The 27,149-nt window shown below is 44.8% G+C and overlaps 1 protein-coding gene across 1 annotated transcript in view; it reads right to left on the bottom strand.

Annotated features, from left to right (window-relative positions):
- Prdm6 (PR/SET domain 6) overlaps positions 1-27,149 on the bottom strand; it is a 102,416-nt gene that overhangs the window by 22,982 nt on the left and 52,285 nt on the right. Inside the window, exons 3-4 of the mRNA XM_038332181.1 lie at positions 9,550-9,677; positions 5,950-6,074 (exon numbers count right to left, since the gene is read on the bottom strand). Of these exons, the coding sequence (XP_038188109.1) occupies positions 5,950-6,074; positions 9,550-9,677 (253 nt within the window). The remainder of the gene's footprint in view (positions 1-5,949; positions 6,075-9,549; positions 9,678-27,149) is intronic.

The raw sequence follows: 27,149 nt of genomic DNA, 5'->3' as shown, positions 1-27,149 counted from the left end.
AACAGACCCCCACAAAAGAAAATACAGACCCAAGGGAACCTGGGAAATGGACTCTGAGAGGGAGATTTGGGGGATCTGTGTGGAGACCTCTTTGCCTGCCCACCGAGATCCAGTGTGGAGTTCTGTGCAGGAGAGCGTTACTAGGGAGTCTTTGGGGGGTCATCATGCGCTAGAGAGTGACCAAAGCAGGATAGGGACAGCTAAAGACAGATGAGCTGGGGGCTGGCAAGTTTTCAGAGTTGTCCTCTCGGGGAGAAGAGCCAGGCTTTATGCCTCCACACCGACCAGTCACTGCCTGGGGACCGCTGTCCAGTTCAGAGTGCGCTGTGGTCAAGGATCCAGTGACCCTCCTGTGCTGATGGAGGTGCTGAAGGCAAACCCATCTGAGAGATGGCCCCTCCCGCTGGTCCAAGAGCTAGAAGAATATGCGATGATGTCATCTAGCAAGGCGTGCTAGAAGGGCACACAACACTCCTGGGTGACTACAATACAATGATGTCTCTCCAGTATCTCCTTCCTCCTTTGTCATTCTTCCCAGAGGTTTTGCTGTCACCCTTCCAATGGGTAGCTAGCTACCTCTGTTAAAGATAAACAGTGTCCCATTTCTTCTTTGTGTTTTCTAGAATTCTACAGGTTTCCCAGCTTCTAGGATAAGTGTGTGTGTGTGCACGTGCATGCCCGCATATGCACATGGAAACTGCAGGACAAACTTGGCTATTATTCCTCAGGTGCCATCCACACCCTTTTTCCCCCCACAGACAGGGTCATTGCCGTGGAACTTGCCCATTCAGCTAGATTGACTAGGCAGCAGGTCCCGTGTGCCCACTTGTCTCTGCCTCTTCAGCTCTGAGGTGACAAGTGTGTACTACCCTGCCCAGCTCCAGGGACCTAGCTCGGGTCCTCAAGCTTGCAAGGCTCTGATCCATCTCCCCAGCCTAGGGCTAATTTTTGTGTTAGGTTCTTGACCCGGAGCTTTTATTTCTGGCAGATAGGATAAAAACCAAGGCCTAGACCATTCTATAGCTATAGCAGGGCATTTACTGCTTTCACAGCATCTCAAACTGGACAAGTGCTTAGCCTCTGGGCCTGGAGTCAACATTCTGCTCGTGTCCACTCAGAGAAACGATAGTGCCTGGCCATCCTCAAATGTGTGTAAAGAGTTCAGTCCCAGCGTCTCTCTGTGTTTGGGTGTTCTGACCATATTCACCCTAACAACCTCCGCTCTGCTGTGGCTATCCGAAGAGGTACCTTCAATGAGTTTTATGCTTAGGTTGTATACTAATGAACCTACTCTGTCCTCCAAAGCTGGGGATGGGACTTGCGTTTCTGCACACCATCACAACGCTTCCTTTCAGCCCTTGTGTGCACAGATACTGCTGTTGGGTTGAATGATATCGTGGTATCCTAATGGTCACACAGATAAAGGATTGCGTAGGGCTCTCCTTAGGCCGGATTCCTTCTGTTGGTAGAGGGAGGGGACGAGAGGCCCTGTGCAGAGGTGGTTCTTTTTATTTGCTATTCTTTGAGAACCAGAAGGAGTGGGCCTCCTTGAGGCAGGCTCTAATAGAGCGCAGCTCCCGCATGGCCATCAAGTCTCACATTCTGCCACCTCAGCTTCATAGGCTGAGACAGAAAAAGCAGTAGGAAGACTTGTTTAACATTTATTCTCAGGGTTTTTTTTCTTTCTTTTTTTTTTCTTTTAATTTCCTCTGAAAAGAATATGAACCACTCGGGTCTTTGCACTCTGCAGGAGCTAATCCCCCACTGGAAGCTCAGGGCAACCTCCCTCCTTCTTGCGGATGTCGACACAAGCGGTCCTCCAGGCTCCGAAAGACCCACACTGGACGGAGGGGCTCTCCCCCTTGGAGCTCTCTTACATTTTTAACTATAGTATTTTTTTTTTCAAAAAAGAAAACAACGCAGGAATTGCTTCCAGAGCCCAGATGCTTGTGTTCGGCACTGTCCCCTCTTCCAGCGCAGGCGGCTTTGGTTGGCACGTCCGGGAAGTTCATGTACCCAGTGGCCCCACTGCTACGTGCTGCTGACAGAGGGGAGCACTTACGATGCCCCAGGTCCCACTGCGCACGACCAACGGGAAGTGTGTATGCTGCATGTTGAAAGAAACAGGAGGAGAACATGATACTTTCATAACTGAAAGTGCTTAATAAGAACGAGTCACTAACTGAAGTCACATTTTCCTTGGGTTTCTTAGTCCTGGGCCAATTTCATTAACAAAGGGGAATCTGTCTGAAATAACTTTTAATCTCCTAATTGTGATAGAAGGTCTCTTTATCCAGTGTACCTTTACTTTAACTGTGTGTGGTGTGTATGTGTGTGTGTCCACACACGTGAGTACTCACTCGTGGTGTATGTGTGTGTATGTGTGCATGTGCATATGTGTGGATGTGTGTGCATTGCATGTGTGTGTGCATGTGTGTATGTGTGCATGTGCATATTTGTGGATGTGCGTGTGCATGTGCAGGTGTGTGTGTGCATGTGTGTGTGCATATATGTGTGTGTGTGTGTGTGTGTGTACATCCATGCACAAGTGTCGAGGACAACGTCCAGGCATCAGCTTCTCCCCTTGCACCATGTAGGTTTGGGGGATGGAATGAAGAGCGAGCCATCAGGCATGGTGGTGCCTTTACCTGCAGAGGCAGCTCCCCAGCCCAACACACGCAACACAGGCATTGCCCACAGCACTATAAGGAAGTGCATTTGATTGGCAAGGCTTTGGTCTCAAGGAGCTCCTCTTTGAAACCCAATTGAATTTGTGACCAGCAAGGTGAGGTAAAAATCATCTTAGAATTGCTGATCCATCGAGATGATCTAAATTATTCAGGGTGAGGAAGGCTATCTGCTAAGTTCCCTGCCACGCCCCTTCACACATTTGCATGTCTAAGTCACGAGAGTATTTTCTTAGCACAGCATAAAGTATCCCCATCACAGAGCACTCCCAGCCACTCTGTGATCAAATGGAAGGAGGCGCTATCTCAGAATCACAATTGAAGTCATATTTCTTCCCTCACTATCTGATAAAGCCTTCTGCTGGGTTTCTTGGGTGGCCAGTCACATGACAGATAAATGGCTTTGAGACAGGAAGTGAAATAAAATTCTCCTAACACCCTCAGGAGAAAGAGGCATTGTCACCATTAAGCCTTTCAAAAGGATGACTTAATTCCCTTTAAACATCCCTCAATCCTTACTGAGAACTCGGAACTGAACCCTGAAAGGGGGCAACTCAGCTTTCCTACCGAAGCCACAGACTGCACCACACTCTGAGTTCAAGAGAGAAATGGCATAACGTGCCCTGGCAGAGTTCCTTTACTACTCTAGCCAGAATCCTCAAGAAGGCTTCGTGCAGGTGCAGGAGAAAGGGCTAAAAGCAAATGGTGTGCTGTTCCAGAAAGTGCATTTTTAATGGCACTGTGGCCCTGAATCTGGACACTACTTGGTATGCTCGGACCACCTGCCAGCCGGCTAGGAATGGCAAATGGGCAGTCAAATGCCCTCCCTCCAGCCCCATGCATGCAATGGCCTTGTGAGGTGAAACCAATGTACAAACATACGACTCCTACTCCGGAGAGTCAAGTAAGCGTGGCAATTCCTGTGTGGTCATCCACACTTCCCATTCGTACTTCTAAACTCAGAAGATAGCCACTCCTTTGACTGGAAGATCCAGTCATCCTAGACACCTTTTTCTGGGTAACTAAAATGTCAGGAAATGCTGTTGGCCTTGCTTTTAAAATAGCCCTCGTGTCCACATAAGTCTCTCCTCCTCCATCACTTCCATGTTGGTCCACACCACCGTCATTTCTTCCCTGGTTTCTACAAGAGCCCCTGAGTGCTACCTCTCTGTGCATGTTGTAATCTGCACTCAGAAGACAGAGGGGTCCCCCTACAACCTAGGTCAGACTCATTACTGCTCAAAACTCCATCCCAGCCTCAGCACCAGGCTCCCAGAGCAAAAGGCAGGCTTTTCACAGGGGGACCAGATACATACTCCCAGCATACATTCACCCATATGTGACTTATCTTCTGCCTGGCACTCACTCCATGTACCTGGGCCAACTTCTGGGACTGCTCTGCCACACCTAAGAGACATTTCTGTCAACAGGCTCTTAGGGGTTTAGCTGAATGGCCCGCCAGGCTCTTCTCTAGAGCAGCGTGTGTCTCACTCCCTCATCTCCTTAAGTTTTTGGTCAAAGCCTAGCTTGCCAGTGGGGACTCCTTCAAGTCGTTCCCCACATCTGCAGTCCCAAATGCCTAGCACACGTGACCCTTCCTGCTTCAGTACCTCCACAATACACTGGCACCTGTGTAAATATGTAAATATTTAATTACATATTTACCACACCCTGTCCCTAGAGAGAAGCTCTATGAGGGTAGGAGTTCCTGACTGTTTTCTTTCTTCTGCATTTATGGCACCTAAATGAAGGGAAGACTGGCCCCTAGCAGGTGATCAATAAATACAGGAATCAATGACTGAACTATAAGCTGTAAATCAGTGCTGTCGGCTGTCATGGGCTTACACTACAAATTCCTCAATACAACACAGTATCTTCACGGTCTGTAGCAGGTTATAGTCAAGGAGGAAAGAAAAAAACAATGCAGGATTTCCAGAATCTCTTTGGCTCCAACTCCACACGTTAGGAGCTGAGTTTGTGTCTGGTTCCGGCACAGAGAACACCCATGGATCTACCCCAGATGTTCTAGTTCTTGTTGTGAGGGAGGTAGTGATGGTGTCATCCTGGGAAGGGAGAATCTGGTGGTCTCCATGCTTGTGTCTGCTCTAAAGCCAGCCACTCAACCACGTCCCACATGGGGATTGCTCCCCTGGAAACAGACACTCCCTCTAACACAGCAGGGTATCACAGCAGAAAGAACAATTTCTGGGGAAACTCCACAAGTCAGGAGGATGCCAAGATACATGTCTTCATTTGAGGTTGGTTTGAATTAGGGCAAAACGGAAAAGTTGGTGTTAGTATGCTCTGTAAAGATTTTCTGTTTTTCAACGGAATCAAAGACAAGAAAAACAAGGTCGGCCCTGTGATGAGCAGCACCAAGGGCATTCGGAGGATGAGTGCGTGAGAGAGAGTTGAGAGTTGAGAGAGAGACGAAGCTCTCCACCCATCAACAAATCATCTGTCGTCTCTGTTTCTCTCTTGCAGCATATCAAATTATCATTTCACAGATGAGTCAGCTTAGCGACAGGAAAAGACAGCGCCCCTGAAACTAGTGTTCTCCCCCCGTGCACCCTGGGATTGCCTAAATCTGTTCCAAATATGGACATCACCTGAACTGTGGCCCAAGCATCGATACTTGAGTTTGGAAGAAGTTCAAGTAGAAGTTGCTGCAAGTTCCCACCACTCTAAGTATCCTATTGTTGCTTTAAAGGTCAGAGTTAGCAGGATAACAATGATAGGAGAAATATTCTGTGGTTCTAGACATAATTTTAAACGAGAAAACTTAGAAAGACACCAATTCCACAGCCTTTTACTCTAGCTTTTCCTCTAACGACTGACTCTCCTCATTCACACCCAAACAGCTGCAGAGGAGATAGTCTCCACTGATGGATGTTGCTTTGTTAGTTTTGTTTAGCATGTAACTCCCACAAGACTGCCTCCTCCCTTCAGAGCAGAGACCCTGGCGCTTCCCCTCTTAAAGCAGCAAACCTAGAAGCAGACACAGAGTGGGTACTCACTAGAGACCAGCTGACTTCACTTTTTTTTTTCGTCAGCAATTCTTTAAAAGTCTGGCAAAGGCTTTGAAACCATGAACAAGCAAAGAGCTGGCCAGGAAAGGAAGCCACGGTGGAATGACCCGTGCATGTTTGCTTTACGTATCAAAGTGAACCACATTGCAGAAGTTTCAAAGAGCACTCTTTAAAAGTTCCCTCCGAGACAGGTACGTTTTTAGTGTGAATTCAGAACTAAAGTAGGTTCTTACAGTTTTCATCCTGGGCAATGCATTGTAAGGGGATCCCAAAGAAAGACGTATAGCTGTCATTGTACCACACCAGAAGCTCGGTGCCCCTGGGGATATCTATACAGGCTCGGTAGAATATATTCGACCTATTTAAAAACAAAAGAAAACCCAACTTAGTCAGACGTAATGCTCATAGGTCCCCACCACATTTTTATTGTCCCCAAACATTCTGCCCAGCTCCACCTCAACAGTTTATAATAAATCTACACCCACCTTCTTATCCCAAGCTGTCGAGGAGGGCCTGTAACTCAGTGTGATAAACAATGTATTTATTTCCACAGGACCCCTTCACAGAGGGTCTTAGGGAGGCAGATATATGGCCCGGAAGACAGCAGGGAAGGAAAAGTTCATTTAAAAAAAATAAAAATTCTCTCTCACATTAGTGAGAAAATTCTTCCCAGTGGCTACTACATAGGCAGTGAGTGCTGCCCCAACCACATAGGTAAATTAATTTACATTTTATTTATTTCTTATTTGAAGAGAAAGTACTATAGGTAGTCTGTCACTGTGATGTTGGGAGTGCCCAAAATTCATAATAAAATAAAGCAACTTTTAACAACATAAGGACTCAGAGAAGAAAAAAACCTCCCCCACCTGCTCCCCCCTCCCACCCCTTAAAGTTTGATGTAGGAGAAGAGAAAAGCCCTCTTGTGTGAGACGGATGGAAATTCAATAAATACAAGAGGAGCACTTTCCTTGGGCTGAAAGATTACACCCTGGGTGATGGAGTGAGGGTTCCAAGAAATAAGCATCTTTTATAGCAGCAGCTTTGGTGCCATTAAGAAAAATCTACAGATTTTGAAAAGAATGAGGGTGTCGAGACGGGTTTTCTCAATGAAGGATTGTTACAAATATTAGCCTCAAGTTCCAGATAAAAGTGTTTAGGGTTGGTGGGCCTTAAATTCTGCCTTTCTGTAAGGAATTGGCTGCAGCAGCGTAATTTGTTCCTTGTAGAACACTGCAGACATAAGGGGAATCTCTCTCCACATTTTTCATGGCAGTGAGATATGCACTTGTCAACATACTTTGTCACCGCAAAGTGGCTCTTGGCAATAGGATCATAAAGATCAATAAAAAAAAGTGCAGATTCTCAATATTTTACTTACGGCTGCAAAAATTTCATTTATCTTGTTATTTTCCTTACGTACTGCCATTCTGTCTCACGAGGGCACTGCTAGCTAAGCAGAACGTTTTTCCCCAACATTCTATGAATATCTGACAAAAACTCGAGCCGCTCGTCCAGTCGTCGCTGCCCTTCCTGCCTTGGCACCTCGAGGAGCCGTGCATTTTATTAATTTTTTCCACCGCCGCATAAAAAAAAATCAAAATTGGAACAGTGTTATAAATCGCTGACATCTCCTAACTTGAGAAAAATTGAGTCTACTTTGTACTTCAACCTTGTAACATTTCATCTCTGGGTTTGCCTTCCCTTCGTGTAAACACAGCGCCCGGCAAATGAATGTGCTAAAACCAAATGACACACTTTGCCGCTGAAAGAGCAGAACTGTTTTCGAGCGATGGGTGGTCTTTTGGGGCACAGAGTAGGCCGAAAGGCGGGGGGGAATGTGTAAGCGTACACCATCCCTGACAAGCACCCTGAGCTTCCAAAGCTTGCAGAAATCCCTGCATGCTGAAGCACATCAAAGGGATTTTTCCCTTTTCAGATAATATTTCCTTTGCTGACATGTATTTAGTATTGTGGTTGGATGACTCATAAAGATAGCTTCATGGCGTCCCAACGCAGTTGAAGCAGAACACATGCCAACAAACATTATTGTCAGCCTCAAAATAAAAACAAAACGTTCAGCTGAGGGTCAATCAATCAAGGGCGCTTTGAAGAAAATTCCATTTAGATATTACAAATCATAACAGAATGAATTTAAACCAGCTGACTTTTTGTGAAGAGGACATTCATGTACAATAAAAATTAGGCTGGCTCTTTGGGGTCCAACTTTTCTATTTTCTTACTTTTGGACATGGTCACTAGTGATGGATGCCAGTTTTTTTTTTTTTTAATTGTGTTTTTGTAGCTCATTGTATGAAGCTCTGCAGTAATCCAAAACAGATCGGCTGAGAGCGAGCTCGTAGCTTCAGCGCCCTCATGAAAGGAGAGTTGTAAAATCCACTTAATATTGACAGATAGGTAATGGCTTTACTCATGCTCCTCTCCCGTAAGGGGTTCTTGTCCCAAATTTAGAGTTTGCCTCAACAGTTCCCTTGATATTTCTGTATTACAGAAGTGGCCAAACTATCTCTTGCTGACTGGACAAGCATAACCATTGCTAATTGTGGAGCTCTAGAAAATTCCCGATAGCAAACACGAAGCACTGCCGGGTTTGCACCGGTGTTAACCAAACAGCCTCCTGCACTACTTCACGTAAACCATTACATAATAAAACTGCATGGGGAACCCAGGCAATGAGTCAGACACTGCCCAAGTAGGTTCTTTTCAGAAGTGGAGACCTTCAGGGAGCAAGCAAGCCAGATTGGTGCACCTCTAAGCTATAAAGAAAAATTTAAAGAGAGAGAGAAGAAAAAAAAAACTTCACTTTTTAAAAAAAAAGGAAAATAAATAGCCCCAGGCAGAACTCCAAGTTGCCGAGCACAAGGCTCTCGGCTTTGATGTGTCTGTGGTGCCCAATAAAGCTAAACAGTTGCTTCTGACTCTGAAGGGAACACGGCTGTTTATAACTGAGCTCATATATTTATACGGCACATGTTTTCGAGGGATTCTGAGAGGAGAAGGCTTAGTGGGGGGGGGCTGTTTTTCTGTTCGATCTGTTTCTGCCTTCTCGTCTTGCTTCCAGCCTTCCTTAGGAACAGGGGGTGGGGCCAGCAGGTGCATGAGAAGCGGGGGGGGGGGGGGGGGGGGAGCTTCCTGCTCTATCCCTGTGTGACTCTGCAAAGTGAAGCTACCTCTCCCTGGATCTGTCACTCTTTGGGCGCTGCCCATTCCTCTTTAGGGAACAGTGGTGGGGGTGGGGCTTCTTTTCTTTAATTTGAAGCCACCACATCACCTGGAACACAGCTGAAATCATCAAAGGGGCCAGGCCCAGATGCTCTGGGAACTTTTGAGAGAGCAGGAGAGGTCGCGGCGTCTCAGTCCTGGGGCTGAGCATGGCCGGTTTTGGAAGACTGAGTTCTTGGTTCTTCAGACCTTGGTCCAAATGGACCTTATTCTCTCTTTCTGAGAGACAGACTGATGGATACTGAAAGGAACAGAACTGGAACTGAGTTTCCGAGTTCTATTTATGTGTGTGTGTGTGTGTTCACATCTGCTGGGGGGATTAACCCCTAGCTGTTGGGGCTGCCAAACTCATTCGGGTCCCTACGGACATTCAGACAATGGCGTGGAGTGTAACTTCAGCCTGTGTACAGAGTCCGAAAGGGCATCCACTAGCGCCCTTGTTATTGCTTCTGGAACTAAGGCACTTCAGAAACTTGGCATGGAAAACCAGATCTCTACAGGGTTCTGCGGGAAGTTTGCAACCACTTCGCAGCAAGCCTGAGTTCGCGCGTGCAAGCCCATGGGCTCCAGCGGTAAATCAAGACATACTTTACCTGTACTGAACTACTGTTAGATTCTGCTCTCCACAGTGCCTTGCACATCGGATATACCTCATCCAGCTCGACTTACTAGGCTCCCCACCATCAATAAAGTGCTGTAGTGTCCCATCTTGATCATATATCTGGAGAAGAGGTCAGAAGGTCAAGTAGTTAGAACGAATCATCAGCAATCATTTTCCCTGTTTCCCTTGATGTCTCTCCGTGTCAGCCGCAGAGATTTATGGTCCTTGGGTTTGCTGGTGCCTATTGATGGCTGTGGAAACTCGGCGAGGGTAACAGGAAAATGTTTTCTGGTGAGGCAAGTCGATCACGTTTCTCTTATCAAGCCAATCTTCCCTGTATTAAACATAGTTGTGGTATCTCAAGGATGTGACCATATTTCCCAAAGAATATTTAACCTATTTTGACAGGCTAGTCTTAAATAATGAACTGCTGGATAAACAGAACAAGCTGAAAGGAGAGGCCACACTGACATGATTGGAGCAAGCACATGAAAGGCCCTCCAGCATGCATGTATCCCAAAGCATCCGAGGAAGGCAGTCACTGTCCCTCCGCCGAGCTGGGTGACCCCCCCCCCCCCCAGCAAAAGGCGGCTGGGAAGCTGTAGAACTGTGGAGGGCTGGTGGAAACAGACTTTGGGATGGAAAAAATGGAGGGGGGGAACTGTCCCTTCATAGGAGATATAGGTCTCTGAAGCCCTTAAGGGAGGAGTCATCTGAAAACATCCCCAGAAAGGGGAAGAGAAAACAGCTGTCTCCTAGGGAGTTTACATTTCTCAACCAAGGTCACTTTCACCATTGTTGCCTTAGGTTCAACCCTAGCAGATTCCTCAAGATAGGAAAAAGAAAAGAAAACCCACTTCGAACCAGTCGATAAGCACAGGATACCCTCTCCCCAAATCCTGATTCGAGCAGCTTGGCTAGGCACCCAGTGGCTGTTGAAAGTAAAGTCACTAGTGCCCCTCCAGAATCCAGTTTGGTTCCAGGAACTCCGTGTGACGTGATGTGCAGGAGCCGGGGATGGGGCAGTTACAGAGCCAATAAACAGCCATTCTCTAAGCTCTCCCCAGATGTGGAGGCAGCCAGGAAGCACAAGGCAGTTCAGGAGTTCCTTGGGAGGTCTGGGAAGATAGTTGAACTGGCAATGTGCTTCCTGCAGTAATGGGAGGTCCTGGGTTTAATCCCCAGCACCCACATGAAAAACTGGCCGTGGCAGCACAAGCTTGTAATCCTCCTGCGGGGGAGGCAGAGACAGGCGGATCCCTGGAGCTTGATGAACTATCAGCCTGCCACAATGATAAATTCCAGATTCCAGTAAGAGACCCTGTGCCACCAAACAGGGCAGATGGCTCCTGAGGACCTACATCTGAGGCTAACCTCTGACTCCCACCTGCACCTGTCCTCACAGACAGGTGAGCACACACACACACACCCGCACATGCACATACACACAAATAGTTTCTTAGGAGTACAGATCTTAGAACACTGGGAGAACCAAGTATATTTTAAATATAGTACAGTCTTCTGGGAGCTGCTGAGGGGTTCCCCCAGAGCATCCCGAGAAGCCACACCTCTTTTTCTGAGCCCTTCTGCTTTTCTTCTCCAACTAAACATGCAGAATAAATCGTCCAGAGGAAACCTCATTGGGTGGCCATGCCTACTAAGTCAGATCAGTGTTTCTAGTCTGGAGGGCCCTGGGCTGTGTGGGGCGAGTTTTCTTTTCTGTCCACGCAACTGAATACTCTCCCTGGTTTTTCTGATATTCAGTCTCCTCCCCCAACCTCTCCACTGCCCCCGCCAATAAAAGGAAAACATTAATCCAATAAAGACAAACATCTGTGAATTTAGGACTGGATAGCCATACCAGGACCATCACAACTGATAATCAACTCAGCCCGAAAGGAAGGAAAAGGTCCTGGACTGTGTTACAGCTGGGGCGAAATACTTCTTCCAATTCCTTGCTTCGGGATAAGAGCAGAAAACGGAAATATGTTACATGGTCAATCCGTCTGCTGAGCAGCAAGCTAAAGGCAGACATGTTTAGGTTGCCTTTAGATTATGTTCCACTAGTTGTTTAGATTTCATTACACTTAATTGATTTGTTGTTGTGTCATTTTTTTTTTGGTCATTGTTGTTAAGACAGTCAGTCAAGCAACATTCAAAAAATCTCACCCTTGCGCCTGCTGTCACCAGCCAGAGAGACTGAACAAAACTATCCTTACCACTATTGATGATTAGTGGAATAAAATTGCTTGATGAAATGCTATTTCCCTTTCCCTACAAAGATATCTTGCATAGCTTGCTGCTGGTGATAAATACTACAGAACAGCTAAAAAGTGGGCACAACGGTCCTCTTTACTGCTCCCAGCCTGGATCCTCAGCACCAGGTGACGCTAACCCCTTAGGTAAAAGAGCCCAGCCCGTGTGTGAGCTCAGCTGGACACCACGTGCTCCCAAGTCTAACCTGAAATGAGTGGAAACGGGTTTCCTGCTACAAATGTGTGTCAGCATCAATCTCCGTAAATAGATATGCCCACAAAGAAACCACAGTTTTGCCTCCTACTTGACTTGAAGAAAAATGTAGATCACCGTGTGTCAGGAAGTATTCTAAAGCAGTATGCGGGACAAGGCTTTGGCCAATACTGTTTACAGTATTTCACATAAAGCTGCGATGATGCCGAAGACCTTCAGTCTCCTGACTGCGTGCCTAGGGGTGAAGACACTCATCTGGCCATGACTCTGCTCTCAGGCTTCCAAGCACAGCTACCACCAGACCCACACAATTCTCCTTCCTAATGGCCTCCCTCTCCACTGTTAGCACCCTACCTCAAATGAAAACCTTTCACACAGGAAATGCGGCAAGAGCCCCTTGAGCCTTCTTCCTTACAGGGGCTCTAAGAGATTATCTAAACTGTAGCCAGTGTAATGCTTAAAAAATAGATCTAACTAGGCCTGTGGGCACAACACCTCTGGGAGAAAAAAACAAAACAAAACAAAACTTCACAAATGTTATGCATTTCAGGTGTCCAACACATGTGAAGTTCTTCAAGGGGGCTTGCCACACTGATAGGAGCAGCAGTGTCTCCGCGGGGGTTCCTGGGAGCCCAGAAGTCAGGGCTTTCGCACTTGCCTCAAGACAGCTCTGAGCTCTTGGTGGTCTGTGCTGTTAAATGTTAAGAGGCAACATTTAAAGGCGGCCTTTCTTGCAAGAGCCAAAATGAGCCAGAAAATTTTGATGCCTATGTTCTTACTTTAATACAAAGGGCATAACATGGGAGAGGGCTGTGCAAATGCTGGAAGCTAAACAGAAACTAAGGACATCTCTAAGAGATGTAGTTACAAGTGGGCACTCGGTTGCTTGCTGTGGTCAGGTAGCTTTGTGCACATTTAAGAGCTTGGTTACAAAATCTGTACGCAGCTTATCTCCCAGACAGCAGCTGTTCTCTTCTAGGCAGAAAGAAGTTAAAAGGAACTCCAAGTGAGAGTTAGCAACTGCAGGAGCCCAGAGTAGCAGCCGCTCCAGCTCCAAGTACAGGAAGTTGTTCTCGGAGGTTGAACTGACACCCACATTTGTGGGATATTAACATGATATTTTAAGATGGATACCTGATAGCCTCCCCTGCCCCAAACCCAAGGAATTTGGAAGATGAACTATGCCAAGACCTAAAATTACTGGTTTTTATTATCTATCTTTCGAAAGATTTTAAATAAGCAGAAAAAAAAGTTTTTTAAATTCTCCAAGTGTTTAGACAACTCCCCTAGGACCTGTGAAAACGTTGGAAAGGTCAACTTGTTTATTCATTCAAGTGGTGGGCATAAAGGCGTGGGCGTTAACTCTGGATTAAGAGAAAGATTCATTCTGTAAAAACACCTAACACAGCAATTTTGCCAGAAAGGATGCCCTTTATTCTGAATAAAAATGAACAGCATTTTAATATTTTCTCTATTCTTATCTAATGTGAAGCAAAAAAAAAAAAAAACCCTCTTAAGGTAGGAGAACTTCATGAGCAGCAATGTATAGGACACCTGGTCAGGGAGTGCGGGGTGGGAGGGGTAAATTCTGTAAGGGAGACTCTGAGCTGTAGAATGGATCATTTAGTATTTGTTATGCAAAAGCCAGTTCCCCTATTGCCAAAGGGAAGTGTACTGTGGAACAGTCACATTGGAGGACACTGACAAAACCTCAATAAGTTTGAGAATGTTATTTCCTATGGTTTAGCAATTTTACATCCAGGGAATTACTCCAGTGCAATTCTGCTGAATGGGGAGATGGTTTCAAAGGTATTCACTGATGAACTGTTTGGAATAACAAAGACTTAGAAGGGGCTGGAGAGATGGCACAGCAGTTAAGAGCACCGACTACTCTTCCAGAGGACCCGGGTTCAATTCCCAACACTCACATGGCAGCTCACAACTGTCTGTAATTCCAGTTCCAGGAGACCCAACACAACTGTAATTACAGTTCCAGGAGACCCGACACCCATTATAAAACACCAATGCACATAAAATAAAAATAAATAAGTTTTAAAAAGAATTAAAAATAATGGAAGCATGTTGTCATTGGAAGATCCATCCAAAAATCATTTGTTTAATACATTTAAAATTAATAAATTATCTCTGTATTAGGAGATAAATATTAAAAACATAATGTTGAGTGAGAAACTGCAAACTATTATGCTATCAGTTTTTAAGAGGTACAAAATAACACTCTTAAGCAGTGTATGTATGGCAGTACCCATTGCAATGTATAGAAAGCAGACGGGTGGCGGCCGATGCCTTTAATCCCAGCCCTCAGGAGGCAGAGGCAGGAAGATCTCTGTGAGTTTGAGGTCAGCCTGGTCTACAAGAGCTAGTTCCAGGATAGGCTCCAAAGCTACAGAGAAACCCTGTCTCAAAAAACCAGAAAAAAAGAGAAGCAATGTATAAAAAGCATATGTAAATATACAAAATAACACTCTAGTGTATGTTACCACAGTGCCTATTGTAATTTATAGGAAGCATATGTAAATACACAAAATAACACTCTAGTGTATGTTACGGCAGTGCCTATTGTAATTTATAGGAAGCATATGTAAATATACCAGCCAAACTCTGAAGCCCTGCATGAGAAGGACCCCTGGCACTTTCAGAAGCAAAGATAATGGGAGGAAACAATGGCATTACATTTTAAAGGCTTCATTTCTGATACAAATCTGGCAAAGTGTTGATCCTGGTCTGTGTTTCGGTATAAATAGATATTTGTGCAGTGACTCTTCTTTCTTCCCCTTTTTTCTTTTCTGTTTTTACACTAGAGATTAAACCTAAGGACTCCCCTTAGCTAAACAAAATGATTCTCCTACTCAGCCCCAACCCTAGATTGTATTTTGCTTTCTGATCAAAGAAAGAACAATATAAATAGAACATAGAAACCTGTGCCTTTATCTCTTTGTGTTTTCAATTTGTGTGTGTGTAATGTTAAGAAGAAGAGGCTGCCTGTTGCTGGAGGTTAGGAGTTCATCAGTGCACCCGCCTGGAAGATACTTTTAATATGTATCTATACTAGTGCACCTGCCTGGGAAGATGCATGTAATATGTATCTATACTACTGCACCCGCCTGGAAGATGCTTGTAATATGTATCTCTAAATTATCGACTCTGATTTCCTTTGTGATTGCTGCCGCTATTTTAAAACTATTGCTTCTGGCCTGTGCATCTCTTCTATCTTGTATCAATAGGAGTAGCAAGATAAGTAATGGGAGAGCTAATTTTTACTTTTCAAGGGGATTTTAAGTTTTCAATTCCACGATACCAGCTGTAATACCATGCATGGGGCTAAAATAAAGATCACGTCAATTCTCTCACTTCAAACCATGTTGGGCCACTGACTGAAAACCTCCACAAGAAAGGCATTGAGCCACCTTGCTGGCATCTGAAGTGACATTCTCTTCCATGCTTATGTTTTCCTAGAACAAAACTCCAGATGAAAAGAGGGGTAAGATGTACGCCAGTGTTAGACTCTAATGATTGCTGGCAACAGTGGCTCGAGTACAGCTTAGCCACTTGTATTAACGCTGCCAGCTTGTATTAACTACGATGATGAGCACAGGGGCAGGCAAGGCAGCAACTGATCCATTTTATCATTAAAGAGAAGGCACCACCTTCGGAATGATAGAAATCTGAATGGACAAGGGTAAAGCAAGATGTGCAAATGAGCCACTCACAACTTTGTTTTACTTGCCAAGTGTTTAAATTTGTTGTTGTTTTGTTTTGTTTCATTTTGTTTTGTTTGGGGGGACAGAGTTTCTTTGTAGCTTTGGAACCTGTCCTGGAGCTAGCTCTTGTAGACCAGGCTGGCCTCGAACTCACAGAGATCCATCTCCCCCTGCCTTCCGAGTGTTGGGATTAAAGGCGTGTGCCACCACCACCCAGCTGTGTTTAATTTTTTTGTGACCTAAATTGATTTTCAAATTCTCTTGGGAAATTGCAAAGCAGGCCGCCAATCTTCCTGAGGAAAAGTGTCCCCCTCCAATTTTTCCAATTCCTAGCCCCTCTTACTGGCTCGTGGCACACTTACTTCACAAATGCTCCCAGTAATTTACCTACCTGTTTGGCCTCCTTTAGCGCTTACTGGCAACCGCAGCTACAGGAAAACCAGAGCTATCACTCTGACAGAAACGTGAACTAAGAGTCTAAGTGCACTGTAAACATACATCACTCCAGTACTGCTCAAAAGCCTTCACCTTTCCAGAGGGAGAACATGCCTACACAGACACATACACGCACATGCACACACACAGACACACATGCACGCATATGTGCACACATACACAGATATACACACACAGACACACACGCAGACACGCAGTGACACACACAGAGATACACGCACATACACAGACACACATCTGCACACACACACAGACACATGCACACAGACACACATGCACACACAAAGACACACACATATGCACACACACAGACACACATGCACACATACACAGATATACACACACAGACACACAGTGACACACACAGAGACAAACGTACATACACAGAGACACATCTGCACACAGACACACATGCACACACAGACACACACAGACACATAGCACACACATATACACAAACACATACACAGACCCACACACAGACACGCATGCACACACATACACACACACACACATACACACACACACACACACACACACTGGTTTGATCAGCACAGTTTTTTTTTTTTTTTTTTTTTTTTTTTGGTTTTTCGAGACAGGGTTTCCCTGTAGTTTCTAGAGCCTGTCCTGGAACTAGCTCTTGTAGACCAGGCTGAGCACAGGTTTTAAGTATCTTTTTAAGTGACAAATCAATGAAGTCCAGAGCAGAGAGCACAGCTGAGCGCGCAAGCCTGCCCTCAGAGCACTTGGGAGGTGCTTGACAAGGTCAGCCTGAGCTACACAGTGAGACCCTGTCTTTAAGAAAGGAAGGAGGGAAAAGAGGGAGGGAGGGAGGGAGGGAGAGAAGGAGGGAGGGAAGAAACTAGTTTAGAGAAGTGTTAAAACCAGGAGCATTGCCCTGGCTGAGGAAGGGCTGCTTAGCAGAAGCAACACCATTGCTCCCTGAGACCATTCCTGGAGCATCTGCAGGACTCCCGTATTGACTGGGGGTGAGGTGAAGCTCTACGTGAAAAACCTACAGGGAGACCATTTCCTGTGGCAGATAAGGCCTCCAGGACGATTAAGCAGTTCTGCTAGAACTTTTAAAAGGACACTTCGAATACAAAATCTAGAGCACAGGAAACTTGGCGCCCATGTATCCCAACCTGTCAGCTTACCAAAGGAAAGGTCTCCCAAAGCTAGACTTAAGCCCTAATGTGAGAGGACTGGGCAGTGGCAGGCCACCTGACACTTCCACCTCCCCACCTCCTCCTTATAGTTCTGTGAGTGTCCTGAAGAGTCCCGGTGTCTTTGAACTAGAGAAGCCTCGATGTGAATTCATTCCCTTCAGTACTGCACTGCCTCTGTTTTGTCCACATAAGGAATAAAGGTAGTCCCTGGGGTTGGCCAGCAGGATCAACCACAACTTTCACAGGGTGGAGAGAAATTCTTGTTTTTTTATCTCTGAGGCCCTGGACCCTGACATTTGGTTACTGCATTGAGCTGGGGTCTGTTTCAGCTTTCCTCAAGCAGCTGAGGTGAGGGAACATATTTTATACTCGAGCATCCAACACAGGCCCATACACAGAAGGACGTCCATGAGACGTACAGCTTCGGGAAGCTCTTGGATCTTATTCAAGCGCTCAGAAGAAATTATTCCTTTATGCAAAGAAACCGAACCGATAAAGTACTAACAACCCCGGCTTGGAAGCCAATGGTCATCTCCTTGAAGAAGACCTCCTCAGGTTCTCTGAACTGCAGGTGACTCTCCTGAGATGAGGAAACTGGAGACAGAAGTCGGGGGGGGGGGTGCCAGAGACACCTGTGAGCCCACGCTGCTTTTGTTTTCAATCTCTACACAGCTGATGGAGAATTCAGAGAACAGAAAGCTTGTGTGTGTGTGGAAGGGGGGAGGGGGTGTCCCGAAGATTTTCTCTGTCCGTTCTCATACCATGTTTTTACATCTCTCCATCTTTTTTGAAAAGTTCAAAAACTAGGGTTTTAAGTTAAAAAGTTAACATTTTATCTGCTAAGACAGATACGAATGTGTGCTCTGAGATTCAACCATGTGTCAAAAGAACAACAGACTTGATTATTTTGACCGTTAAGGTTGGTCATCAGAATGCCTTTACTGAAAAGTAGATTTTACTTTCAATATGTAGTTGGCAGAGGAGCTCTTATGTATTACAGGTGAAAAAAAAATACATTTTATGAGCCTGTCTAGTTAGGGGTGATCACAGTGCTATGCCTAGGGGTGTCTGTCATAATAAGTGTGAGTAACAGTCATGGCTCCATCATGAGTGACTATGTGACATTGCCCACATCGCTACTCGTGATGGAGCCATGACTGTAACTCACACAGGGGTGGAGGAAGGGTCCTTATAATGTCCCTACTCTAAGGACTGAGATGAAAATCAAATGAGCAAGTACGTGTAAAGGCTCACAGCCAGGGACTGCTCTGGGGACATTAGCTCTCCTTAGGTCAACATTATAATTAATGGGAAATGTTTACCTAGGCAAAATTTAGTGACCTGCTAGTGAGTGGCAGTCATAATATATGTGTAGCAGGCTGATGTCCAGCTCAATGGTGGAATGCTCATCTAGCATGTGTGTGAACATGGTTTAAGACAAAATTAAGACCGTATCTTACAATGCATTACTCCCAAGATGACCAAACCATACACTCATTGAAGGCAGAAATGTATTTCACGGTTTTAAGAACTTAACCATACATATTTCCACACACTACAAAGAACGAGGAAATGACTTAGGATATCAAATGGGGGTCTAAAAGTCAGATAGTTGTTTATATTTTATCTTTCGGGTGAGACAATTTATAAGTAAAAGTATAGAAGGCTGGAGAGACGGCAGTTAAGGGTACTGGCTGATTTTGCAGGACACAGGTTCCATTCCCAGTACCCTCGGGGTAGCTCACAACTGTCTTAGACTCTAGGCCCAGAGACTCTGATGCCCTCTTCTGGTCTCTGAGGGCACTGCATGCACATGGTGCACAGATACACTTATAGACACAACGACCATACATATATTTTTTTTAACGTAAAAAATAAAAGTACATATGACAAGGGAAAAATGTTGCACTAGTGTAACTACTGGCTAGAAAACAGTATACAAATTTGTCTTCAGGCCTGTAGTTTGTATTCCTAAATTTAATTATCTTAAGCTTGACAGGATTCCCTTGCCATTCACACAGACACCACATCTTTAAGAACATTCCTGGGACATACTAGAAACTAAGAGGTATTGATCACAAGTGGTTTAATTAGTGGTGGCTTTGGGAGTCCAATATCTCTCTTCTGTACATCAGCTACAAGGCAGGATAACTGCTCACTGACATATTGATCTCAAATCCCAGAGCCGTGTTTTAGATCTCCATGAACTCACCCTATGTGAGCAGCAGTCTGTAGGATCAAATCTACCTGTGAGCAGGACATGTGCAAACTCCTTCTCGGAGCCTCAAACACAGAAGGCTTTGGCACAGTTCTCCACCCTAAGGAAGACACCAAGAACTCCCCAAGTGTGACCCCCAATCTCCTGTGTGTTTGTCCATGCTCTTTCCCTTCCCAGCCCCTCTCATTTACCTCAGGGGGAGGAGGTATATGCACACAAGTGTCGGGGAGTGTGTAGATCGGGCCAAAGGAAGTTACTGGGCATCCTCCACCACCACTCTCAGCCTTATTCTTTGAGAAAGGTGTCTCTCTGAACCTGCAGCTTATACTGTTTGGACTAGACAGGAAGTCAGAAAGCCCACGTGAGTCTGGTCTCTACCCATCAATTCTGGAGTTCCTGGTAACCACAGAACCGCTGAGTCCAGTCCAGTCTCAGCTTGTATTACGGGTGCTGGAGTTCAAATTGTGGTCCTCATATCTGTGCATCAAGCAGTCTTCACTACTGAGCCCTCCCTCCAATCAAGCTAGATCAAAGCATAAAAAGAGAGAGGTTGGTTACAAAGTCATCCAAATTGAGCACCCATAACCTGAAAATTGAAAACCCAAAACAGTTCCAAAATTTGAAACTTTTTAATATTGTGTTCACGCTTCAAAATGTTCCCGATTTCAGAGCACTTTAAATTGGGGATGTTGGATTAGCGACGCTCTGCAAAGAAACCTATGTAAATTCAAATCCAAGAGTCTGCAATCTCAACAACGTCTGGCCCCCCACATTCCAGATAAGGAAAGTCAGCCCACTCCTCCCAAATGAGGGAGGGCACCTTCACCCTCACACGGAGGACAAGGAATAAAGCCAGTCACCAAGTCAAAAATCTTATGGTATTTTAGTCTCTACACATTCTACCACGCTAATTTGACGCTCACATCTCACCTATGAGGGGGTGACACTCACATCTCACCCATGTGGGGACAGAGATAGCCTTCAGTCTTACAGATGGTAAATATTGGAAGTTGTCCTCTGGCCTTCACATGCTCTGTGGCATGCCCACACCTGCATGCACACAATTGTGAATGTGCACACACATGCAAGCATACACATGTACACACACAAATAACATTGCTTAAAAATTATAAAATAGCCGGGCGGCGGTAGTGCATGCCTTTAATCCTGGCACTGAGGGAGACAGAAGCAAGCGAGTTCAAGGCCAGCCTGATCTATGGAAGGAGTTCCAGGATAGCCAGAGAGAAGCAGGAAAACCCTGTCTCGAAAACAACAACCATGAAAAAAAAAAAGAAAGAAAACAAAACAAAAACGCTAAGAAACAATCTTGTGCTAAGGTGCATGACTCACCCACAGCCTATGGTTGATAGAAGGCCACTGTGTTATGGTTTTTTGTTTTTGTTTTTGTTTAAATTATATCCTACTTGTCCTATCAGGGGAAAACAGTGGGGCTTTTTCTTTAAAAGCATCTAAAGTTTTCCAAATGAGGGCCATAACTATGTTCACAATGATTAATAATGCCGTTCATCAAACAAATCCCTATTTTCAGAGCAAATGTCAATTTAGTGAAAATTACTTAATCTGTTAATAAAATTTACACAACCAGAAACCATGCAATAGATGAAGACATAAATCCCCAGGCCTGGGTAAAACCACTCTCTTTCCATTGGCAGTGTGCCAGCATGGCCAGTGACATTAGAAAAAAGAAAGAAGAAGAAGAACACAGCAGAAGGAAGAGGATGCCTATTCCACAATACAAGCTTCTACATTAAATGCTAGCTACTGTGCTCAGATTATTTGTGCTCAATTTTATCTTTTGCTCAAATTTGTAAATCTGTGAGTGTTTTTAGTATGATCGTTTCTCCCTAGTTCTCCCATTACAATGAACTTTTATTGTTGTTGTTCCTAATGGGTAGCACACTCCCCGCTTTGTTTCGGAATATCCTGGCATGTCTGGAATGCCAAGATTTTGAGACAAGACTTCAGAGGTCAAGTAATAAATGCCCCCATAAAGTAAATGAGTAATGATTATACACACAGTGGCTGTATTTTCAGTAAGGCTGGGAGAAAGCTGTATACTGTACTTTGTCAATCCACATTCATCACGTCCCAGAAATATTAGAAAATCATTACAGGTTTATGTTGAGTTTGCAGATAATACTAACGTATAAGTCAAGACTGAAATATGGTAATCAGAAAAACAGTTGAAAAGTGTCAATGAACTGTAAAACACCGGTAGTAGCACCGCAAAGCCTTCATCAGAGGCGTGGCTGGGAGGGGAGATGGAAGTGGGTATTTTGGTCACAGTTTGGGTCAGTTGCTGCTAAGTGTCACTTAGCCGAGGAGCCGGTGATGCTGCGGATTAGGACGAGGCACCAGGGATGGCCTGAGAGCCTCCAGCATTCAGTGACTCCCACTTATCTCTGGGGACAGTGGTAGTCTGCCACCCATCAGCCTGCAGTCTTCCTCAGACAGCCCCTTGTCTGCTGATCAGAGCAGGACCTGGGGGACTCAGGCTGCCCTTATCAGGACTTTGGTCTGCGATGCGAGCAAGCCACTGAAGCTTTAACTGCTCGCTTGGCAGAAGCATACGCGCTGGAAAAGTCCTGACGGTTCATTCGTTTTGCTCCATCCTGGAGCCAGCTGATGTCTGACTGGGGAGACCCTCCCTCTTTGATGTTGTACTCTTGTGAGAGTGCCCCGCTGTGAAAAAAAATTTTATCCCTCCAAATTAAGGAGAAATATTTCTGCATCCAGCTGTTAGCTATGACATGTTTGCCATTTTTCAGGGCACTGGCTTGGTGCCATCCTCAAGCTCTACTGCAAACCCATCTTTTCCCACTCATCGCTACAACAATAACAACCGCAGTGCACAGCCGTCTCCAGTGTCCACAGCACCAGCGCTGGAAGGGAGAATCCTGGTAATCTCACACTGCTTGGAAATATTTGCATGCAGCAACTTCCCTTTCCTTCCCTCTTTCTCTCCTCTCCTCTCCTCTCCTCTCCTCTCCTCTCCTCTCCTCTCCTCTCCTCTCCTCTCCTCTCCTCTCCTCTCCTCTCCTCTTCTCTTTTCTCCTCTCTTCCCTCTCCTCTCTCAGGGTATCAGTGTTAAAGATAAGATCACAAATGTAAAATTCTTTGCAGAGATGTACCCATCTAAAACTTGCCTAAATCCAGTATTTGGTTTAAGCCCAGTTTAAATCCAAACAGCCAATCAGTCTTGCTCTCCACTAACAATATTTACAAATGTAATTAACTTGGATCCCATAAGAACCGGACTCATAGATTATTGAGTTCATGGTTTGAAGTGGTTAAGTGACATCCACTCAGTAGTGGATAGAAAGTCTCACAGAAGCTGGAGTGAACATTTAGCTATAAGCCACCAAGAAGTAGCATCTAGAAGGTTGCCATCCACCACTATGAATGGTGGCGTTTACCAAGTGAAGGGCAATTCTCATCTGTACAGAGCACAGAGTAACTAACACACCCCAGGCCCCACCCACTCACCCATTCTAGTCTGGCTGTCTCCTTTGCTCTCTGGCTGAGGTGGAAAGGGTCTGGTAAATAACATTACAGAACTCGGTATCAGGGAATTCCAGCTTGTGGCTGGGACAAATAAATAATAATAAATAAATAATTATCAAAAATGTGCTATACGTGAGAAAGTATGAATTTTGGAAACTAAACCATGGAGGAAATTTGATTCTCCATTCTCCCAAACTTGGCAAAAGAACAAAGGCCAGGTCCTCACCAAACAGGAAAGGGGATTATTATCTTGTTAAAGCCAACCCAGAGCTGATACCAGTGTGAACTGATGAGATTTTCACATTAATTACACGTAACAATGCAGCAAACAGTTCCTCCCGGAAGACTATAAAGCAGTGGTTTTCAACCTGTGGGTCTCGACCCCTTTGGGACTGGAGTGTGGCTTTCACAGGGGTCACCTAAGACCATCAGAAAACACAGATGTTTCTTTACATTATGATTCATAACAGTAGCAAAATTACAGTTATAAAGTGGCAACGAAAATAATTCTACGGTTGGGGTCAGCGCAACAGTGAGGAAATAAATGGAGGACCACTGTCACAAGGCTAACACATTGAACTTAATGCCGTGATTACAAAGTCCTGCTGAAATCCCTATGTGAATCCTACAATGTGTCTTCTGGAGTACTGCTGAACCCTTCACTGTGGCAAAAACATTTGGCTCCAGTGTTCTAGTAGGGACACACCATATCAGCTTGTTGAAACTGTTACTGATTTTACGTTAGCACAATGGCTCCTAAGGAATAAATATCTTATTCTAAGTCCTAAGGAATAAGGGTTCCAAGAAGTATCTTGGTCAAAGTGTGGTACAAATGGCTGCATTCAATGGGAGCCATCACACATCTATTCATACAAAGCCCTGAGTAGGCAGGTTAGTAAAGGGACTGTGTATCAGAAGTCAGAAGAAGGGGCTGGAGAAATGGCTCAGAGGTTAAGAGCACTGACTGCTCTTCCAGAGGTCCTGAGTTCAATTCCCAGCAACCACATGGTGGCTCACAGCCATCTATTATGAGATCTGGTGTCCTCTTCTGGCATGCAGGCAGACATAGAAGGAATGTTGTATACATAATAAATAAAAAAATCACACCATTTCTAGCTTTAAAAAAAAAAAGTCGGAAGAAGGCTTTAATCCCAGCACCCAGAAGGCAAGGCCAGCCTGGTCAGAGCAAGTTCCAGGATAGCCAGGACTATAGAGAGAGACTCTGCCTCATAAATAAATAAATAAATAAATAAATAAATAAATAAATAAATAAGAAAGACAGGGGGACCACCTTTCTATCTGTAGATACACACACATACACACACACACACACACACACACACACACACACACACATGCCATGCCCTAGAGCTCAATTCTCCTCTTTGGTAAGAAGTCTGTGATGACTCAGAGTTTATCCCAGTGAAACAACAGTTCCCTATGGCCTCACTTCTTTCCAAAGCAGCCCACTACTTTATTATTTCTTCACTGGAATGTGTCACTCCTATAAATTATTATATTTTTCTAAGTCTACAACATTCCCTTCATAACCACACCAATGAAGTGTAATTGTCAGACACACTTTATTAGGGGAAGGTGAGTGTTTGCGGGGGACAAAAGCCATCTTTCCAGACCTTAAGTAATGGAAGAGAAATCACTTCCATGGAGCTGAGCCAGTGCCCAACATGCCCTCTCCCTGCTCTGGATCACAGGACAAGGACAGACTTTAAGATGGCTCCTGGAGTCAGCACACTCAAGAAAGCTGAGAGTCCTGGATGCTCTAGAACAGCCATGGTCCCCAAGGAGTGTCCCTTGAGTTTGCTCTCATGCTGAGATAACTGCTTTGAGGTAAAACTGGGATTCCAAGTTAGCCCCAGAGGACAGGAGGAGACTTATGAATAATATGGCATGGCTTCAGTGTGTCTGAGCCCTTGTCCTTGAAGAAGGTGGGTAACTGCCCAGAGGATCAAAACAAACATGTCATAGGCCACCAGTTTCTGACTTAGGAGGTCAGTGTCACAGTAAGGGCTGAGGCCACTCATCTTGCCCCATCAAGATCCAAAAGACCAAGTACCAGGACAGAAGCAGATGGCACTAATGGTAGGTCTCAGATCTTGACTTTTCACCTCCCAATTAGAATTCTTTGAACAAACATTTGGTTAGTAGCCACCATGTGCCAGCTGCTGTGTTTGAGGTAACATTAAAAACATAGGTTCAGCCGGGCGGTGGTGGCGCACACCTTTAATCCCAGCACTTGGGAGGCAGAGGCAGGCGGATCTCTGAGTTCGAGGCCAGCCTGGTCTACAAGAGCTAGTTCCAGGACAGGCTCTAGAAACTACAGAGAAACCCTGTCTCGAAAAACCAAAAAAAAAAAAAAAAAAAAAAAAAAACCAAAAAAAAAAAAAAAAACAAAAAAACAACATAGGTTCAATTTCTAACCTCAAGTAACTTACAGTAAAATAGGAAAGAGATGTGCACAATACAAATCAAGACATTTCTTCTGGTACCCAAATACATAGATGTCCCATCTAATTTTTCTTTGCATCCTATTCAGAATGGGTTCATAGGTAATTTTGCAAAAAGGACATCAGTATAGAAAAAGAGAGAGAGGGAGTGAGGGAGGGAGAGAGAATGCTAATTATTTAAACCCATCTAAACAAACATTCACCAAAATCCACCAGAATATCACATCAATAAGAAAAAAAATAAAATCTCCTTGTGACTTATAGTGTTCAGAACAATGGGATGCCTGGTGTTCAGAAAATACTGGTTGGTTGGTTGGTTGGTTGGTTGGTTGGTCGGTCGGTAGGTTGACTGATCGGTCAGTCTATCTGTCGGTCAGCCAATTGGTCGACTGATTGTTTGATTCAGTGTATGGATGAATGGATGTTTTGGTGGGTGGCTGGGTCAATTATAGACAGCCAGAGGAGTGCAAATAAAAGCATAGAATGCCCTGTAATAATTTAATTGCTAAACACTAAACCAGTTGTTTCTGACCTTTAAGTTGACCAAACATGTAAGATGAATATCCAATCAGAAAAATGTCAAAAGAAACAATATTTGCTCCTTTAAAATGTGCCTTATCTCACTGGCTAAACTTAACGTGTCCTTTAAAAGCCTCCAGGAGTTTCTGCAAAGTTGAGCTGAGTGAAGCTTCTAGATGTTGATTTTAATTCACAGAGTCCAAAGACTGCTCAGAGTAAAGTGTTCCTCCTTCCTTGGCAGGTTCCAAACTGGTCCTTCCTAAGGATTGCTGTTCCAAGCCCTAGTCTTCCCTTTGGATGGTCTTCCAGCTTTCTATCTCTCTTTCGCACCCCCTGCTCCCACTCATTAGGACCCTGGTAGGTCTGATTTACTCCAACAGTGAGTGTAGATCAAAGAACTACTCGTGGAACAGAAGTTCTCATTCAGAATTTAAAGTGAAACTCGAGAAGGAACAATGTATTTTTTAAAGATTCAAAGTGTTGACCCCCATCACCAAGAGAGGATAGTGACCTTTGTTGGAAGCCTTCCCATTGGGCAATGCTGGTTAGATCTTTGTGGAAGTTCAGGGGACGGCCACTATCTGAGCTGCTGAATCTGCAGAAGAAGAGCATGGTGTTCCCGCAGAAGGAAGGAGCAAAGGGAGCAGGCAGCGGCTTCTGGAGAAGGGACAACCCCAGCTCCTTCTCCAAGCTTTCTACGGCAGTTCTAGGGGGAGGCAGGGGCCCTTTCAGCACTGCTTTCATAGGACCCTTAAGTTGAGAACTTTGAAGCTATTTCCAAATGAGGTTGCACCTACAATCATAGAAGACAGGATTCAAAGAAGGAGGCTCACTCGGCACGGCTCTGAACTCGGGTTCTATGACTGGACCACACTGCCTGTAGCGAACCATAAATTAAAATTTTTATAAATCCTGTAATTAACTTATGAATGGCACAATTATATGTGTCTAGTATTAAAGGCATTAAGCTGTTAAAGGTAAACATTTAAAGTATACCGCTGTTTTTGTAACCCTGTTTTGGCATCTTTTCATCTCTCAATATATCAAGAGCC

This window comes from Arvicola amphibius, chromosome 5 (genome assembly GCF_903992535.2).
Source record: "Arvicola amphibius chromosome 5, mArvAmp1.2, whole genome shotgun sequence".
Classification (NCBI taxonomy): Eukaryota; Metazoa; Chordata; class Mammalia; order Rodentia; family Cricetidae; genus Arvicola; species Arvicola amphibius.
Note: the sequence above shows the minus strand (reverse complement) of the source record. Positions and strands in the feature narration are given on the sequence as shown.